Source organism: Cucurbita moschata, unplaced genomic scaffold (genome assembly GCF_002738365.1).
Source record: "Cucurbita moschata cultivar Rifu unplaced genomic scaffold, Cmos_1.0 Cmo_Scf00011, whole genome shotgun sequence".
Classification (NCBI taxonomy): Eukaryota; Viridiplantae; Streptophyta; class Magnoliopsida; order Cucurbitales; family Cucurbitaceae; genus Cucurbita; species Cucurbita moschata.
The window spans coordinates 877489-897045 of NW_019268527.1; the positions used below are offsets into that span (position 1 = coordinate 877489).

General features: G+C 37.5%; 4 protein-coding genes across 4 annotated transcripts in view; all 4 read right to left on the reverse strand.

The window, feature by feature from the left end:
- Window positions 1–772: 772 nt before the first annotated feature.
- Window positions 773–5661, reverse strand: LOC111449523 (zinc finger transcription factor YY1-like). Its single transcript, XM_023089449.1, has 6 exons — window positions 5355–5661; window positions 4833–4891; window positions 3561–3760; window positions 3047–3136; window positions 1765–1908; window positions 773–1513 (listed from the first exon to the last, which is right to left on the reverse strand). The coding sequence occupies exons 1-6, from the start codon at window positions 5438–5440 to the stop codon at window positions 983–985; spliced, it is 1110 nt and encodes a 369-aa protein (XP_022945217.1). The 5' UTR covers window positions 5441–5661; the 3' UTR covers window positions 773–982.
- Window positions 5662–6714: 1053 nt separating this feature from the next.
- Window positions 6715–10479, reverse strand: LOC111449524 (probable magnesium transporter NIPA4). Its single transcript, XM_023089450.1, has 9 exons — window positions 10030–10479; window positions 9760–9816; window positions 9217–9307; window positions 8977–9137; window positions 8762–8889; window positions 8519–8656; window positions 7389–7481; window positions 7094–7199; window positions 6715–7009 (listed from the first exon to the last, which is right to left on the reverse strand). The coding sequence occupies exons 1-9, from the start codon at window positions 10181–10183 to the stop codon at window positions 6900–6902; spliced, it is 1038 nt and encodes a 345-aa protein (XP_022945218.1). The 5' UTR covers window positions 10184–10479; the 3' UTR covers window positions 6715–6899.
- A 2100-nt stretch (window positions 10480–12579) lies between these two features.
- Window positions 12580–15497, reverse strand: LOC111449525 (nifU-like protein 2, chloroplastic). The gene is made up of 4 exons (XM_023089451.1): window positions 15212–15497; window positions 15036–15129; window positions 14503–14813; window positions 12580–13012 (listed from the first exon to the last, which is right to left on the reverse strand). The coding sequence occupies exons 1-4, from the start codon at window positions 15290–15292 to the stop codon at window positions 12821–12823; spliced, it is 678 nt and encodes a 225-aa protein (XP_022945219.1). The 5' UTR covers window positions 15293–15497; the 3' UTR covers window positions 12580–12820.
- Window positions 15498–16595: 1098 nt separating this feature from the next.
- The window catches only part of LOC111449920 (phospholipase ABHD3-like), a 16636-nt gene continuing 13674 nt past the window's right edge, over window positions 16596–19557 (reverse strand). Inside the window, exons 12-14 of the mRNA XM_023090007.1 lie at window positions 18708–18791; window positions 18284–18353; window positions 16596–17214 (exon numbers count right to left, since the gene is read on the reverse strand). Of these exons, the coding sequence (XP_022945775.1) occupies window positions 16792–17214; window positions 18284–18353; window positions 18708–18791 (577 nt within the window). The 3' untranslated portion in view covers window positions 16596–16791. The remainder of the gene's footprint in view (window positions 17215–18283; window positions 18354–18707; window positions 18792–19557) is intronic.

Here is a 19557-nt window from a genome sequence, read left to right on the forward strand (position 1 = left end):
TCAATAGTAGAGACTTCGGTGTTTTCATATAGGTTTGTGATAAGAATGACGCTCTGATACCACGTTAAAAAATGAGAAACAGAACTGGGATCGAAAGTCCGATTTTCATTAATGTTCACAACATTTAAATATGATACAAACTACCAACTATTAACCAAATCATGAAGACAAGTGGAAAAATCAAAGACAAGTGGAAAAATCAAATCATGAAAATAAGTGAGAAATTCTAACCGATTACATTTGTATAAAATATATTTCAATAGTTTGAAAAGCAACCCTGTCTAGCCTCAATTTCTTGATTTCTTGTATAAAGGAATCCAGTTCATGGCCTCTTTTCGCAAACGAAATGAAACCAAGGGAAGAAATAGGGTACAAATGCTTAAAAGTTCGTCCCAACACAAAAGTTGAAGGATATATATATATATATATATATATATATATATATATCAAATAATTACTAAAATAAACATATCTCAACAATAGTTGACATGTATTCATATATTTATTTTGTCAAAGTTTCAAATCTACGTACCCTTGTTGTACTAATATAATATTAAAAATGTTTATCATCAAAGCCCGTTAAAAAAGATAATTGGTATATGTGCTGAAACAGTATTACACCACAGTCGGCATTTGATCCTCGACTAAAAACACGCCAAGCTAGTTGAAATCGAGGAAGTAACTATGGAGGAGCGAATGTAGACATAGAGACCGAACTCTAAAGTATAGTACCACGAGATTCGAGAGAGACCGACACTTTAAGTATCGATAGTGCTAAAGGCCGAGGTCATATTGGCGAATGCTCATAGAAGAGACATAGATATGCTTCATTCCACAAATACAAAGACAAATACTAGGGTAAGAAAAACTATAACTTCCATCAGAAATTGATCTAATGTTTTATCACACTCCCTACTATCATATATGTGAGCTAAGAAAAGAAGACAAGTAAGTTACATACAAGTCGCCCATTTCTAAAGATTTAATCTTCATACTCCGTTTCCTCATCGTCGTCTTCGTTTTCGGCATATTGCCAACCCTCCTCCACGTTCTCTCGGTCCTCCTCCGTCTCTTCGCTATCTTCTTCCTCGTAGGTTTCTTCTTTAGCAGGCCATGGTTTTTTTACACTACTCATTGGGGCAGGAGATGGAGTTGTGCCTTTTCGCTGTGATATTTTGGAAGGTGGTAACTTCAACTTTGGTTTAGGCTTGTTCTGTTTCTGGTTTTTCGTATTTACCCGTTTACCGCCATACCCGTCTTGATCACTGCCTTCTATCTCATTTTCCCCATTATGATGAGCATTGCCATTGTCTTCTACCAGATGTCCAGGATGCTCTCTTCTTAAATGGAGTTTAAGTTTGTATTCATGGATGTAAGCCTTTTCACACCCTTCATAGGGGCAAGCATATGGGCGATCTGATGATGCAGAAGCATAAGCTCCTCCAGATGGTTTAGAAACCTTAGTTTGCTTCTCAGTAGGTGGTGTATATTTGACCACTTCAGCTGTCATGTTCTATAAAGATGACAGTCAATTGAATGTAAAAATTAACAATCTACCTAGATCGACGGCTAACTTAAAAGATGACCTTGTCGTAAACAACAGTATGCCTCCTGTTAATGTTTTAATAGATTTCTTGTATACAATATCAGGTTTATTTAACTAAACTCATGCTGTATACAAGGTATTATTCTTCAGAGAGCATCAAAAGATATATATAAGAATGAAAAGGAAATGTGTGAGAGATAGAGCACTGCACATAATACCTTTTCATGGTGAGATGTAATGTGGTTTTTCAATTTGTACTCGTGAGCAAATCTCTTTCCACAATCAGGGTATGGACAGATATGATAGTTTTCTTGTGAATGCGTTTTCATATGCGATCTCAAGTTGAAATCCAGCGAAAATGCCTACAGAGAAACATCGAAAATGTGAGTGTGGAGAGGTTTACTTTGCACATGAAAAGAAATAAGCTATATGATTCTCTAGTAATGCACGAACGAGTGTGCACTAAGCACGAACGAGTAACTAAACAAATGCTGCATACAAGGAATAATTGTTGAGAAGAGCTGGGCATTCTATGATGTCCCAAGACTGACAACAAGAAACCTGATGTGATTCAATTTCCAGTATGCAACCAAGTCCGCTGCTGTTTCAGCACACGCACGACACATTCCAGAGATTTGTTTAAGAACACCGTTTACTTCACGGAGTTCTAATTTACACAATCTAAAGTGGAGAGGCATTTCTAACCACAACCAACTTAACATACAGATTAATCTCCTCCCCAAATGGAAAAGATATTAGGTTAATATCATGATTAATAGTGAGATACATTTCTGAATTGCGAAAGAAAAATCCTTGGATGTAGGCCGAGTTCTTGGGAGTAAGTTTAGAAAGGCGTACAACTGCTCGCAATATAGCAGGCTGTAAAAGTAAACAAAAGTTGCATGAAGAGCTCAAGATAAGCAACAAATTTATTACTCTCGACCAATTGGGGAGTTTTTATTGGATGCCTTATCATGCCCACTTTAGTACATTTACTGTCATGGGGAACAGGAACAAAAACACCGATCTCGGAGCTTGTAAGATTGTAACGGCCCAAGCTCACCACTAACAAATATTGTTTTCTTTGTGCTTTCTCTTTCGAGCTTCCCTTCACGATTTTTAAAATGCATTTGCTAGGGAGAGGTTTCCACGTCCTTATAAAGGGTGCTTCGTTCCCCTCTCTAACCGAGGTGGGATCTCACATTGAGTGATAACACAAGTTTCCTTAAAGTGCACCAGGCAGACACAACGTGTTTATTAAGTGCCCATAATTTCCTTACAATATTGAAATTCTCCCCCCAAGAAAAATCATGTTATTTCACTCCAAGCATAGCTCCCATACTAAAGTTTTGACAGCACATAACGAAATAGCCAGTCCAATCTGTGTACCCTACCCTGCTTATTAATGAAATGTAATAAAAGCAACAATTTATTGCTCGACTTAAATGAATAAACAAGAAAATTTTGAACAGATCTTTTCACAATGAATTGATTAATCACCTTACCACAGCCTTCATGAGGACACACAAAATCTCTTTCACCAGTATGAATAAGAAAGTGTCTTTTCAACTTCGAACTATCCAAAAATTTCTGTAAAAAAGATATATTTCTCAGTGTGGACATACAATTTGACAAACAAGGAGAATTATGAAATAAGAATATGAGAAATAATTCATGTGATAAACTATTTTGATGAATAATAATATAACGCCTTATTGATGGCAGGTGACAACTACAAATATAGTATACTCACTTCAACTCAATATGGCAGGAGTCAAGCGAATATGATCCTATTGATTATTCACTAACATACAAGGTTCTATCATGAAAAACAGAAGAAAATATCATTTGCAAAATGAAAAGAGAATGATGATGGAATTTTATGTTCTTTTGATAAATAGCTAGTTACTCACAATAATAACAGACCAAGTTGACTACCATGCCAATGCCGACAGCGAAATTTTACAGCAATGTCCTAGTTCAGTTCTAACAAATCTGAAAAAGAGGACAGTACCTTTCCACAACCTTCGTAGTGACAAACATATTGCCTCTCCCCATGAATGTGAGAATGCTTCCTCAAAGCACCTGCATCAATAAATGTTTTTCCACAGCCCTCATAGCTACAAAGGAAAAGCACTTCAGTTGTGGGTTCTGGTTCAGGTTCTGGTGCCTCCGATTGTTTTGTCTTCTCCTTTAATGCCTTCAATGTATCCTCTGAGATAAAAAAACAAGGGGTAAAAAAGAACTATAAGCGAAAATAAACAAGTAAAAAATAGATAAGACTGAAGCATGGACCTAATTGAAGCAAATTATCACAATTTATTTTACTTACTCCATGTATGAAGTAAGGTGATGTGAGATCCCACATTGGTTGGGGAGGAGAAAGAAACATTCCCTATGAGGGTGTAGAAACCTTTCCCTAGCAGTCGCGTTTTAAAAACTTTGAGGGAAAGCCCAAAGAGGACAATATCTGCTAGCGGTGAGCTTGAGTTGTTACACAAATGGTATCAGAGCTAGACATCAAGCCATGTGTCGGCGAGGGGGCTGAGCCCCGAAAGGGGGTGGACATGAGGCAGTGTGTCAGCAAGAACGTTGGGCCTCGAAGGGGGTGGATTGAGGGTCCCACATCGATTGGAGAAGGGAACGAGTGCCAGCGAGGACATTAGGCCCCGAAGGGGGTGGATTGTGAGATCCTACATCGGTTGGGGAGGAGAACGAAATATTCTTTATGAGGGTGTGGAAACCTCTCCCTAGCAGACGCGTTTTAAAAACCTTGAGGGGACGCCCGAAAGGGAGAGCGCAAAAAGGACAATATCTGCTAGCGGTGGGCTTGGGCTGTTACAGGTGAGTTGATGAAACAAAGCTTCCAGAATCATTAAATAATAGTGATAATAAATCAGACATCCAATCAAAAGTACCAGATGCATATCCAAGATTTATAAAGATATCCGTTCCAGACAACAATAACACTCAATAGCCTTCTATTTATTTAAGAAAGGTCATAAGGCTTCGATATCTATAAGCAGACATTAAACAATTCTAAGGCATTGGTCATCTTTTAGACAGATATCCACCAAACACAAAACTCCTTCCTCTGAACAGTGCACGGTCATAGAGTTTTCAATCTAATAATACGGGTACGAAGTTCCAGAAGTTACAAAGCAACACCAACATCGAACGAACATTGAAGTCTTTAACCACTACAAGGAATCCTTTTCGTCCCACGTTCTAGACAACATCAATACAACAAAGAAAAATAACAGTGTAGTAATGAAATAAATAGTACCTGTGACCCATTTCAAAAGTAAGCACTTTCCTCCAGTTGCAACAACATCTTGGGGGACCCTAAAAAAGCAACTAGCATGATTATTATGGAACTAACAGCCTAAACGCAACACATGGATGCAATATGATATTTCAATTCTTTCCTATTTACTACATTTTCTTTGATCCTCCAAAAGAAATCTATATTTATCAGCAGGCCTGGGTACACAATACAAAATCCCCCTTCTTTCCTATTTAAGCGAGATTCAATTGTTTCTTCTAAAGTAATATCTATTTGATTGTGTTTCTCATTCTTTCAATGCTACTGTAAACGAAAAGAAACCCAATTCAATCCCTTGATTTCAGCCTACGCCATGAAGGAAACTGCAACTGTCTCTGCAGGAGAAATTATTTTTGATTCTCTTACAGAAGATAGTAGTGGAAATCGTAGAGTTATAGTTCATCAATTAAGCCCTAAGCGAAGAAAGAGCTCCATCAATGGTAGCGTACAAAAGTAGAATTATCCGGCAAGAAAAGAGATTACCATTCTTTGATCCATTTAGCAGCAGGAGTCTTGTTCTTCACAATGGGACGCCTCTCGAACAGATTGTGATTAAAGTAAGTCTCCATGTCTCTGTCGCTGTCTCTGTCTCCCTCCCCTTTCTACTCCAAGCAATTGAACACGAACTCAACCGAATCGACAAGAAATCGAAATACGAAATTGAATCAATAACAAAAAAAAAGCACTGTGGAGGAACAGATTAGAGGGCGCGCGGCGCGCGGCGCGAGATGAATAGGCAAGGGGAGAGAGACGAGAACACGATAGAGACGGGAAGCTTTCAGGTTCGGTGTTCATGTCGGTTTGCTGGTTTAGTCTGCTCAGTATTGGTGGACCGGAATTCGCCTGCAAATTACCGTTTCGCTATCCGAGCCGCCCGGTCGAATGAATTCAGACCCGGTTTTTTTTCTCCCACCCTCTGTTTTCTCCAAACTATTTCTTTCTGATAAATCTAATAAATAAAAATTGCAATAGAAAATGTTTTTTCTAATTGAAAAAAATAAAATATATTGGATCGAGTTGATTGTCCAATCAATTATTTAATTTTTTATTTTTATTAAATATAAAATATTAATATTGTAAAACATTTATTTATTTTTTATTTATTTTCAAACTAATATTTTTCATTTAATTTTGATAAATAAATTGTGAAATATATATAAATTAACAATAAATTCGAGCCAGCTAATTTGATAATATACGGTTGAGTTGATCAGATTATTAATTCATTCATGAAACACAATTCATTCATGAAACACAAGATTTTATATTCAAAATAATGATTCAATACCTACTTTTAGAACACATGTTTGAGAGATGTTTCTACGCTCTTATAAAAAATGTTTCGTTCTCCTCTCGAACCACTGTTAGACGAACACTACTCGATATTGTCGTAGTAATTAGTTGTGGGACTTCCATCATCCAACACTCACAACCTACTTTTTTAAATGAAAATTGAAGAAAATAAGACTTATTGAAGTCTTCCGTAAACTCATTGTTCGTAGTGGAGGTTGCTGTGAGGAGATCCTTGTGCCAGTGAAGATTGCTTCCCAACTTCAATTCACCAAACTAAGGTTCAATCTTGTGTAGTGATTGTGGATTCATACAAGGATATTGAGTAGACGTTTGATGTATCAAACTCGACCCTATCTTTCGGAGCATGCATTCCCATCCATGTCGCAACTGATTCGGTAAGCTACGTGTCCAGTACTAAACTTTTATTTAATGGACAAAAAAAAAAAAATTAAAATTAAGACTAAACTTTTATTTATTTATTTATTTTTGGTACTATAATTAAATTTATTATTTAGCAGACAAAAGAAATATGGTAGCACCAGACCATTTCCAGTTACGACATGTCGGAATTAATCTATTTGTAAATAATGGGGTATAAACTTACAATCCTGTTGATGTACAGGGAGAGAATTTGTATGCACAATGGAACTGCAATTATCAGAAGAAGAGGAAGTGTTTTTGTTTAAAGAATATGATCAAATTTAGAACGCTCAAACTGAGCATCATATGAATTCTTCATGGCAACCTCATGGATTCTTGCCGTCTTAGAGGTATGCCTTCCAAGCCGTTATATCTGTCATCGTCCACGTGCTTTGGAAGTCGAATTGGCGACGATGTCGATAAACCTGTAGGATTTGGAAACCGAACACCGGAGTAAGACAAGCTGTGTAAAATCAGTCAATGTGAAAAAGGTCGATGCGCTTACTTACCATCAACCATGTCTTTTGTTTTGTGAAGAAGAAAGGTTCCTGAAAGAATAGTCACAAAGCCACATAATTCTGTGATGACTTGTGCTGGGCTCTGCCTATCCCAATCCTGAAAGTGAATGATCAATTGTTATCGCTGTGTCGGTATTGACATCTTACGATGAATGACGCCGAAGAGGCATAGAACGAGTCTAAAAGGACATAAATATGTTGCATACTTGTTGAGAAACACGTTCTAGTAAGCGTATTAATTACCAATCAATTGCGAAAAACATGTCGAAACATATTATGAATGTACCTTAAACATGATAACACTTGCCAAAATGGTCAGTGATGTGAACATCACGTAGTATATGGGAGATACAACAGCAGTGTTAAAAGTATCAAGGGCCTGCAATGAGAAGGAGAAGAAAAGGTAAACAAGTACAGCACGAATCATGATAGATCATCTCCATTTCGTGTTAAATTATCGTATTGAAATAGGTACACATCATTTTTCAAGGTGGAAATTTGTGAGATCTCATATCGGTTGGGGAGGAGAACGAAACATTCTTTATAAGGGTGTGGAAACCTCCCCCTAGTAGACGCATTTTAAAAACCTTGAAGGGAAGTCCGGAAGAGAACAATATCTGCTAGCAGTGGGTTTGAGTTGTTACAAATGGTCTCAGAGCCAGACACGGGGCGATGTGCCAGCGAGGAGGATGAGCTCCAAAGGAGGGTGGATACGAGGCGGTGTGCCAACAAGGACGTTAGGCCTTGAAGGGAGGTGGATTTAGGGGTTCCACATCGATCGGAGAAGGGAACGAGTGCTAACGAAGACGCTGGGCCCTGAAGGGGGGTGGACACGAGGCTGTGTGCCAGCAAGGATGTTGGGACCCTGAATGAGAGTGGATTGGGGGGTCCCACATCGATTGGAGAAGGGAACGAGTGTCAACGAGGACGATGGACCCCGAAGAGTGGTGGACATGAGGCGGTGTGCCAACAAGGACGCTGGGCCGCGAAGGGGGGTGGATTGGGGGGTTCCACATCAATTGGAGAAGGGAACGAGTGCCAGCAAGGACGCTGAGCCCCGAAGAGGGGTGGATTGTGAGATCCCACATCAGTTAGGGAGGAGAACGAAACATTCTTTATACGGGTGTGGAAACCTCTCCCTAGTAGACGCGTTTTTAAATCCTTGAAGAGAAGCCCAAAAAGGACAATATCTACTAGCGGTGGGCTCAGACCGTTACAAAAATGAACCATGCATGAAAAAGTGGCAGTAAATTTATGGATTATCAGTCAAACTACTGTATTTCTTATTATATAGCAGCAAGATTCTCTTCAACATATAAACTCTGCAGGATCGACAACGGGAACGAATAGGAGGGATCACTCAAAGATGGCAGCACGAGAAAACGAGAGAAACTGGAAAGAAAAAAGCATGGCTACCTTGTTCAGATAATTCATCTGGGTCAGCAAAAATGTGGCTACAAGTATTGCAAAAATCCAAGTTTGTGGATAAACTAGCTGGTTCACTCCAGATAATGTCAACTTCATGGCAATTCCAAGAGCTTTAACACCCATAACCTGCATAGTAATGAACCATTCAACTTTCTTTTCCCTAACCATGAAGAAATGATGCAAAGGAAACAAAAGCTAATGAGCAGTTAACGAAGAACGTAGCATACGTACCGATAACGAACCTAATAGGGAACAAACTCCGATATAAACCATTATGTGTGTCTCACCATATTGAGGTATAAAGTGGAATATGAGTATAACTGCAGAAGTTATGACCAGAGTTGCATACAAAAGAAAAGCTGCCATGGAAAAGAGTTCATTGTTGGTTAAGTCGAAAAGAAAACGATATACTGAAACGAAACAACTGAATCCAGGCAGCTTTGTACCTGGCTCCATTGCCATTTGCCAAACTTCGGTCACGGATTCGATCTCACGTTCTTGGGGAGCATGAAGAACAATCGTTGTGGAACCGACCACGCATAGTATACAACCAAGAACTCCAAAAATGTGTAGCTTCTCCTGTAAAATGATATGTGCAAGAACAGCACTGTAGGACGACGAGATCCGAAATTAGGATTGAAACCAACAAAATTAAGCTTTAAGTTTGAGCAATGTTTGATCCATGCCTGATTATGATGCTGAGAGCTCCCAAAGGAGTGACTAATAAGGCTGGTGCAAATGCGTATGCCACAAAGTTAGCAATTTCTCCAACAATCACTGTTGAAATGATAGAAATCCATCAGATCTATATCCAAATTCACTTTCCAACTATGAAGAACTCATTTGGTTTATGATTAATACATAAAAATAGCAAAAATTTATAACTATGGCCGAGGTAAAGTCCATAGAGATTCATCTAGAGTGCAAGAATGGGGAACGAAGAACGAAACATTCTTTATAAGGGTGTGGAAACCCCTCCCTAATAGATGCGTTTTAAAATCGTGAGGCTAATAGTGAAACGTAACGGGCCAAAATGGACAATGTATGCTAGCCGTGGGCGATCTTATAAACAAAGAAGACAGAATCAAAAGAACTTTCAAGAATCGATGTTTCAACCAGTTTAAGAGAACAGATCAGTTACTTATGAAATGGAAGATTTGATTATTACTGTTCTTCAATTTGAAATCATAAACATCAATAACCAATCGCCAAGAACGCTTAAAACTCACTTGTTATCATGCCCAACCACCACAATGGCTCATATAAGTAAGTAAATCCGCCAGCTCCTGAAAGGATTCAATCAGCAAAATCACAACAAAACTAAAAGAAATCAAGCATGGCAGGACGCCAATCCAGAGTATAAAAAACATTATCAAATCAATCTCATATTACCATATCGGATCAAAACGTGCTTCGATTCAGAAAACAGAAATCAATCGAACTAAAACGAAAAAATCCAAACACACATTGAACATCAAACAATTTCCGAAGAATCGTACCTGCTCTGATTCCCGACGCACCGGCTTTCTTCAAGCCCTTCTTCTTGACAATGAAGCTCCCACCGATGAAGAAGCTGGAAGAAAGAGCAAGAATGAAGCCTTTGGTATTGTCCGAGGAGATGCCTTCGTGCCAACTGGGAGGCTCGGCCGCCATGGCTGAGGAAGAAGCGATGAAGCAAGCAGTGGCTAGTTCATCGAGCGCTGATTCAAGGGCGTCGGTACCCAGTAACGGAAATAGAAATGGGTGTAAATCGAAAGGGAAGATTTGAAGATGAATGGAGCGAAAGATCAAAGGGTTGATGGGTATGTCGGCGCTTATAAAGAGAGGCCCCGCTGGGTGAAGAGAAACTGGATACAGCTGGGGGCGTTGCTTGGATTGGATCGAAATGGCAGAAAGGAGAGAGAGAGAGAGAGAGAGAGAAGAAGAAGAACAAATTTCCCCCTTTGCTTCTCAAATGTGATACTAAGTTTTCAAAAAAGTGTGGACTCATACTGCTAAACGGGTGATCTTAAAATTTTAAATTTAATTTTTTAACTTTCAAATTTCAAATTTCAAATTTACAGTTACTCACTTCCAAAATATCTCACAATCCACTGGCTCGCATTTGATCTCTTCTCTAATGGACGTGGAACTTTCAATCCATCTCCCTCTCGGTCCCAGCGTCCTTGCTAGCACATCGCCTCATGTCCACCTCTCCTTCGATACTCAGCCTCCTTGTTGGCACATCACTCCGTATCTGATTCTGATACCATTTGTAAAAACTCAAGCCCACCGCTAGCAAATATTGTCTTATTTGGACTTTTCCTTTCAACTTTTTAAAACGCGTCTACTCCCGACAGATTTCCTCATCCTTATAAAAAAATGTTCCATTCTTTTAACATAAAAAATTAAAAAAAAAATTTTAAAAAAATCTGACGAATGTATTAATTACAAAATTAAATTTTTTAAAAAAAATTTAGAAATTTTATAATTTTTTATAATTTTATTTACCTATAAATGGATAAATAAACTAATTGATTCTTCTCCTCTCCATATTTGAACGGACCACTCCAAGCTTTACTTTATATTTTATAAAACTTTTTATTATTCTTTTAAAAAAAAATGTTAATTTACCATAATTTTTATGGATGTGGTTTAAAAGATATATCTACAATAATGGCTTTTTATGATGAATTCAATTAAATTTGTGGTTGAAAAAATTTGTAGTTTTAATGGACAGTGTTTAATTGGATTGTTAATTGAAAATTATTTTTTAATTATTTTTACTAGTTATCTATTACTTATTAATTTAAAATACTATTTTATTTTTATGTATAAATTGTATATTAAATATTTATCTCAAATATTGTAACGTAATATTAGAATAATTTAATTATGTTTAGGTAAATAATTATTTATTGACCAATTGGGTATGAAAATAAATTGAGGAAGAGATAAGTTTGGACAACTTTTAAGAAAAGTACTTAGAGATATTGTTTGTAAACTATTTTCTTAAAAAAAATATATATATATATATATATATTTTATTATTGGTTTTGGATGTTTTTGTAGGGTCACATATGTTTTTTTTTTTTAATTATTATTATTTTGTAGATAAAAGTTTTTGGCTCGGGGAACGACTAAGCCAAGTAGCTGGTCGGGTTTTGTTCGAGGAAAATAAAAATAAAAATAAAAATAAAAAAGAAAGTTTGTATTTGCATATAAGGGAAACTATGTGGTATCACAATTGCACTAATTGTGTTTTTTTACTCTCGTGTAAGTCAGTCAACTAAGACGTGGATTGTCGTTGGCACGAACGACATATGTTCAAGTCTCTAGTCTCGTATTCGAGAAAATTGTTTACAAAATGGAGTTGGAGAAAATTTTAGGAAACATTAGCAATCGATTTAAGAAAGTAACGTTATAGGCTAGCAAATAAATAAGCAACAACCACAACTTTAACAGAGTTGACAACTAGTCATATCAAATGAATGTCAAAGAGTCGAATTTTTGTGACACCCGCTAATCGACACCTTGATTCACAGGAGTTACCAATGACATAAATAACTTAATTCAAAAGTCGAAACATTTTCATACATATCAAGTAACACACGTGAATCTAGTACTTTTTACAACACAAAAATAACTTAATTAAAACAGACTTAGAAATGGATTCCTTGTAGTCTCCCGTCCTCCTCGATTGGCCTGCATCATCTATGTCTTAAGGAGTAATTAAATTATTACTCAGTAAATAGTTGTTTACTCTAGGTTCGTTACTTTATCTTTCCAGTTGTCCATTTAAACTCTCTATATGTTTATTTAAAATTTTCGAACTCTCATATAAGACTCACCCTGGGACTCTTATGTAAGACTCATTCTCAATCAAGTACAACTCAATTTCTCTAGTATACCAACGATCATAGATACTCATTGTTCCAAACTTAACACACAACACATCGGTCAGAAACTCTACAAAAATTAGTAGACTACAATACTCGTATAAATAGCTCATGACTCAACAAACTAAAGCACGACTTAGTTATAACTTTGAGTTAATTGAGAAGGAACTATACATAAACAGAAGCTAAAGCTAGTTCATTCATTGTAATTGAAATTATTTGTGCCTTCCCCTTGAAAATCATATTAAAAAAATTACATGAGGCTACCTTCTTACATAAATACAGCACCAACAACAGTCAAGAAACCTCAATGCAACCATTATACACAACAGATTCTATTGTTATGAAGAGCAGAATAATGAAGAACTATACACAATACAATCCCTCATTACAATTGTGTTCTGTAAATTCATTATGACAAAAGTTGAACAGCCGCAATCACTGGTATCTTCTCTCTTAATTTCTGTGTAACAGCCACACGAACTGTCATGACTCCAGCGGCCGGCCCTGTGATCCTAACCTTAACTATTGGCTCCTCGATACCCACAAGTTCAAGGGATCCTCCCGCCGCCCCAACAAGGTAAGGTCTTATCTCTTCCAGTACCTAAGAAAAGGGCACAAAGAAAATTCAGCTTCTGAAGGAGCATGGATCCATGGAGTTCATTGGAATCTACAACCAATTCAAGTGGCAAGGATGCGAACCAACTTGGATGAAAGGATAGTCAATATGAAGGGAAAAAAACGTGCATTTCTTACAGCTGGGAAAAGTTGATAACACAGTGTAGAACAATAAGTATTTCAAACAGCATCTATCAGGACGATTCAATTATACAGCGGTTGGTTCATATCATAACAAGCAAATTCATAAGTTTTAATGTTCGATTAGTATCAGGTTCATAGACTACTAATGCTGCAGGCCTAACCAAGCTGGTCGCAGTTTTGGACCAATACCAAGTAGCAAATCCATGAGAAAATCAGCCACTGAACATTGGGTGCACTTAATTGACATTGCAACCAGCTTGAACTAATAGGTTCATGTTGAGGATTGTTGGAAGAAGAGTCTCACGTTGGCTAATTAAGGGGTTGATCATGGGTTTATGGGTAAAGAATACATCTCCATTGGTACAAGTCCTTTTAGGGAAACCAAAAGAAAAGCCATGAGAGCTTATGTTCAAAGTGGACAGTATCATACCCTTGTGGAGGTTCGTGGTTCCTAATATGGTATCAGAGTCATGGTCTTAACTTAGTCATGTTCATAGAATCCTCAAATGTCGAACAAAGAAGTTGGGACCCTTGAAAGTGTAGTCAAAATTGACTCAAGTGTCGAACAAAGGGTGTACTTTGTTCGAGAGCTCCAGAGTAGGAGTCAAGCCTCGTTTAAGGGGAGGTTGTTAAGGGCTCCATAGACCTTAGGGAAGACTATATGATGTACTTTGTTCGAGGGAGGATTGTTGGAAGAGGAGTCCCACATCGGCGAATTAAGGGATTGATCATGGGTTTATAAGTGAGGAATACATCTCCATTGGTAAGAGGCCTTTTGGGGAAACCAAAAGCAAAGCCACGAGAACTTATGCTCAAAATGGAAAATATCATACCATTATGGAGGTTCGTGATTCCTAACCGTTCAAAAGTGTTGTCTTATCAAAAGTATCAAAAGTATCTAAGAAAGTGAAAGATGCCATATGAAGGTTAGTTGAAGTTGGGTAAAAGGAATGCTTGCTTAATCCGACCCTCAATTTCTCAATAAACATATATATAAAGAACCCGTGGAAGCTATACCACTGTGAAAAAAAAAAAAAAAAAAAAAAAACTCCAAATGTAACGGTCCAAGCCTAACGCTAGCGGATATTGTTCTCTTTGGGCTTTCCCTCAAGGTTTTAAAACGTGTCCACTAAGGAGAGGTGTCCACACCCTATAAGGAATGTTTCGTTCCCCTCTCCAACCGATGTGGGATCTAACACAGAGAGGGAGCGGCCCTCATACGTTATATGTTGTATCCCTTGGTTAGAGATAACAGGTGGGTGAGTGTGTACAAGGCAAAAAAACGATCCAGAAACGACATATAAGTTTGCACCCAAGTGAGAATTTATTCACCTTCTCTATATTTTCCTCGTTGAGCTCCAATCCAGTTTCTTCATCCGCTACTGGTTCCACTGCAACTATTTCAGGGATCTTCTCCATCAAACGCCGTTCAATTCCCATCTTCATGGTCATAACAGAACTCGGACATGAGCCGCATGCTCCTTGTAGCTTCAACCGTACAACATTTCCATCTATTTCATGTAATGCTACATTTCCACCATCTGCAATAAGATACGGTCGAACCTCATCCAACACACTTTCAACATTTTCTGCAGTCAGTGGCAATTCCAGTGCCGAATCGGGAGTTGCAACAGCTCTAATAACTATAAACAACAAATTCCAAATCAAATGACAAAGATCAGTAAGCTCAAAAGAAAGAGGAAAACGGAAGGGGGGGGGGNGGGATTATACATCCTCTTCGTCAAAGTATCGACAACTAATCGCATATCGACCCTAACAGTAAACAAAAACAACCAAATAGAATGAACAACCAGAACCTTATACCAATCCAAACCACTTGAATAGAACGGAAAAAGAAATCGTACCTTGGCTACGTGAGTTAAACAGCAATCGATTACGACGGGAACGAGATGATCTCCTCCAAAGAGGACTGCCGTGGGCAAATAATAAGGTCGAAATCTACAAGAAAATCCAAAAAAAACTCATCAATTTAGTTTTGAGGAATGAAAAAGGAAGAGCAAAATCAAGAAACGAAATGAACCTTGAAGCTACGTAAACAAGGAGTTCCAAGGGTTTGCGGAGCTCTGGCGCAAGGGGAGGAATTCAAAACCACGGCATGCATATTGAACACAAATCGGTGTTCCTTCTTCAGCAATAGGGATGATTTCGACAAGAATGGATGAAGAGATTGAGAAACTCGAAGGCGTAATGAGAGTAGGAAGGGAGAAGGAGAGGTGAAAAACGCGGGGAAATATGAACAAACAAACAGTGATTAACCTTTCGCCGCCTTACAATGTTCGATCCTTTCTTCTTTCCTTTCTCCTCTTCCCAAATTCTTTTTTTTTTTTTTTAATTATTATTTTATGAATATAGCCTAGTTCACCAACTTCTAATTATGCCAAAATAATAATAATAATAAACAAATAAACCCCTCAAAATTATTTTATAATGTACCCATAATTTCAATTAATTAATTTTATTAGGTTGGTTTTGAGTCTAGCTCATCCATAATTATTTACGTACATGCTTCATTAATTAAAATTTGTTCATATATACGTGCTTAGAAACAAATTGTTTTTATGTGTTTGTTTTTTGTTTTTGGAGAAGAAATCAACTTTTCTTTGACAAATTGATTGGTCTAAAGTAGTTCAAATTCTATTAATAAATATATATATATTTCATACTAAAAAAGAAGACCCACAAGGAAGACACTATGGGTCTATGTTGAGCTAAGCTCGACAACCCAAACTGATCGAACCAGAATTATAGAAGTTGGGTTAGGTTGGGACTAGTATTTTGGGTTAGATTGGGTTAATTTTTTGAACCGAATGTTTGGTTCAGATTTCGAGTTCATTTAACAAAATTTCGAGTTGAAACAACTTTAGCTTTTGCATACTTCGACATGTTCTTGTCCAACTCTACCTTCAATGGCGCCAATGCACTTACGTGCTTCTTTCTCTTCTTATTGAGCTTGGCAAAGACTGATCCATTGTTCCTATTCCAAGAAATAGAACATGAGCACATAGTGTTTCGGTGGCAACGAGTAAGCATTTTTGTCGGGGCAGAGTGTCGCAAAAGGAGCCAAAATTTTGATTAGGCATGTTAGGGTTTGTCATGCTTGGAGAGTTGAGTGTATTGAGACTATGAGATCTGATATTGATTGGAGAGACAACAAAGATGCCGGGCCTGAAAGGGGAGGATTGTGAGAAACAAATGCCAGCGCGAGGATGCTGGTCCCGAAGGGCCGATTGTGAGATCCGATATCGATTGGAGAGAGAAACGATGCATTCTTTATAAAGGTGTAAAAACCTCTCCCTAATAGAGGCGTTTTAAAAACCTTCCAACCACAAATTCCTAGTCCTCTTAGTACAACATTACAGCTCGCTACAACGTGCAAAAAGAATCAAGCTTCTGTGAGAAGAAAATGGCAGAAAAAACCAAACAGATCAATTTTATTTCTTCATACCAGTCAGTACACAGTACATGAAAACTTGGACAAACAATAAGGCTACATTACTAGTTTTTCATATCTTATTCCCCAATAAACTATATAGTAAATGTAAATTCTACCCTTTTCTCCATTTTATTCTTAATATTATCAGTACTTGCTAACAACAAATTTTATCTTTTACGTGATCCTCCAGTTGCTGGATTTTTATCTCTTTTCTTAAAGAGTAACGAGAGCGCTGGGCGCACCATTGGCCATGTCGTGAGGACCGCGATGTAAGCGAGCAGCCAAACTGATCTACCACTCCACCGTGCAAGACAATCTGTACATTTCCTTACAGGAGTTGTGGCCGGTGTTGTATTCTTCTCTTCATATATCTCTAGTTGGTCGTTCTTCCTATCATGGTCAGCCTCTTCTTTGTCCAAAATGACTTCGTCATCGGTACTAACATTCGTCGTTTCCTGGTTTGGCATGTCTTGCACAGTATCGTCTGTTGGTTCGTCGCCTACCGCAGTCACCATTCCATCTTCCAAAACACTCACGTAAGGACCCTGATCAATGGAAAAGCTCGGCGTCGGTGCTCTTGTCTTTTGCATCTGCAAGAAAGTATACGTTGAATGAGGTCAGGTTATATAGAAATCGAAGGCTTCGCAGACGTCGATAAGTTTAAAATTCCTATGGTTTTTATGATAACATTGATGGATGGATATGAAAGGGATTGCAACCAAGAGAAAGCTCCAATTCTAAGACAATAGGAAAATATTGAAAGCTGAACCTTTCTTTTGGAGAGTATCCAAAGTGGATGAACCTAGCATTCCACTTGTTTGAGGTGCAAAATAGGTTAACAAGATTGAGAATGGATGATTCCATCATGTTTGACCAAATATAAAAGGCATTTGAAACAGGAATATCATTAGGAGAGAGATCTCAGATGAACTTGTTCAATTCTCTCATACTTTTAGTAATGCAACTCCTAAGGATTTTCAGTTGATCAATCTATTAACTTTGAAATCACTACCAATACCCCAAGAATCATTAAACAAAACATGAAGATCTTTAATTTCTCGCCAGGAAAAAGAATATCTACCAATGTGGGAGGTAGGATCACACAAGTACTGCTAATCCAACAGAAAAAGTGGTTGTCAAGGGAAAGTTTTAAGTGGTGTAAATACCACTTGGAACATCCAAAGCAATCGATATTTAACGTTCAAACCCATATGGTTGGATAATCGCCTACAATTTAACAATGGGCTGGCTTCCCAGATCACCTAAGAGAATCTATAGGAATGAAAAGACATACTAGAATACCATAAGTAAGATAAATTATAGAATTCCCGAACTTTCGAGCGGTTTGGAGCCTCCCACTTCCCCTAAATTTTAGTGTTTTCATTCCTTTAGATTCTCTTAGGTGATCTAGGAAGCCAGCCCATTGTTAAATTGTAGGCAATAATGGTTGTCCAAGGAGTATTGCAGCTAGGTAGCTTGGGTCTGTCTCAGGTATTAATAACAGAGTATGGTAAAGCATCAATCTATTCCTCTGTTTGGTTGGATAAAGGCCCGAACTTTTTTCCATTGTTAGGGCTCTCATTATAGATTGGATAATCCATTCATGGTTCGTGAATTCTATTCCAATGCTACAATTTCATTAGGGTCATGTTACTGTACCTGCTTTATTACGCTAATGTACGGGCTGGAATGCAGGACGCCAAGGAATTCATCAACAGCTCTCGCCCACCTACAGGATATGATTTGACATGATCAATCACAATTAGATGACTTTAATTCCAGATTTGCTAATGAAAGTTGAGCTGCAAGATACGATTTAGCAATCAGTAATTCACTTTTTTTTTCTTTTTTTTTTTTGGGACAATTTATACCCAAGACAAGCGCCTTGACCCAAAATGAAAGCAGAAGATCAAGCCTTTTAATCATACATTTGGAATTTTTGCACCCTTCTATTACAACATAAAAATGCCTCATAAATTAACCTGGTTCTCTCTTTATTGCTACAGTGCTACTATCATAATTTGGAGAATTGAACAAATTCCTATTTCCGAGTGCCGTTTACAAATGGGACCATAAATATTACCACATGCTGCTGGCAGTTATCCCTTCATAGAAAGCTAGGTGTCCTCCATGCGGAGTCGTTGCTAGAACAACGTTCCTATTTGCCCTGAAAATAATTGAACAACCAGGGTTAATCAAACTCCAAAAGAGAGAATCAAACAAGTCACAGCAATGAATTTTACTCGACCTGCTATATAGGCGAGGAAACAAAGAATTTAGAGGATTGGAAACTATTTTGAAGAAAAATTGGTAACAGATGTCGTTGAATAAGTTACCATGTTAATGGGTACCAAAAAAAATTCTTGAGGAGATAAAAAAAAAAAAGGTCATGCATTTGACCTCCTATAGAGTCATTTTATCCTCCCCATTAAGATTGATAACCTGTGCAAATTTTTGAACCCACAAATGAATTGATAAAAGATCAAATTGATAACCTGGGTCTAGCGTTGATTCAACGCTGGTTATGTTGAAAGTACAATAACTGTTATGTCAGAAAGTACCTGTTGCAACTGCTGACTGTATAAAATTTTGCACTTATTTTAGCAAAAAAAAAGTATAAGACACTTTTCTTCATTAAACTATCACATGGTGCAATATATTTGTAGTCAGTTAAGTAGGCAACAGAAAATAAAGAAGATATTGTTCATACGGGTAATTTGGCCAAGAACAAGTGGGGACACTTGAACCTCCGACCTTAAGGAAAAGAGTAGATGCCAACTATGGCTCAACTCACTTTGGTCACTCATTCACATTTGAGCAAGAGGAAGTTTGGTAAATGTTAATGGCAAAAAACTAGCTTTAGACACTGGCAAAAAAAAAAAAAAAAAAAAAAAAAAAAAAAAAAAAAAAAAAAAAAAAAAAAAAAAAAAAAA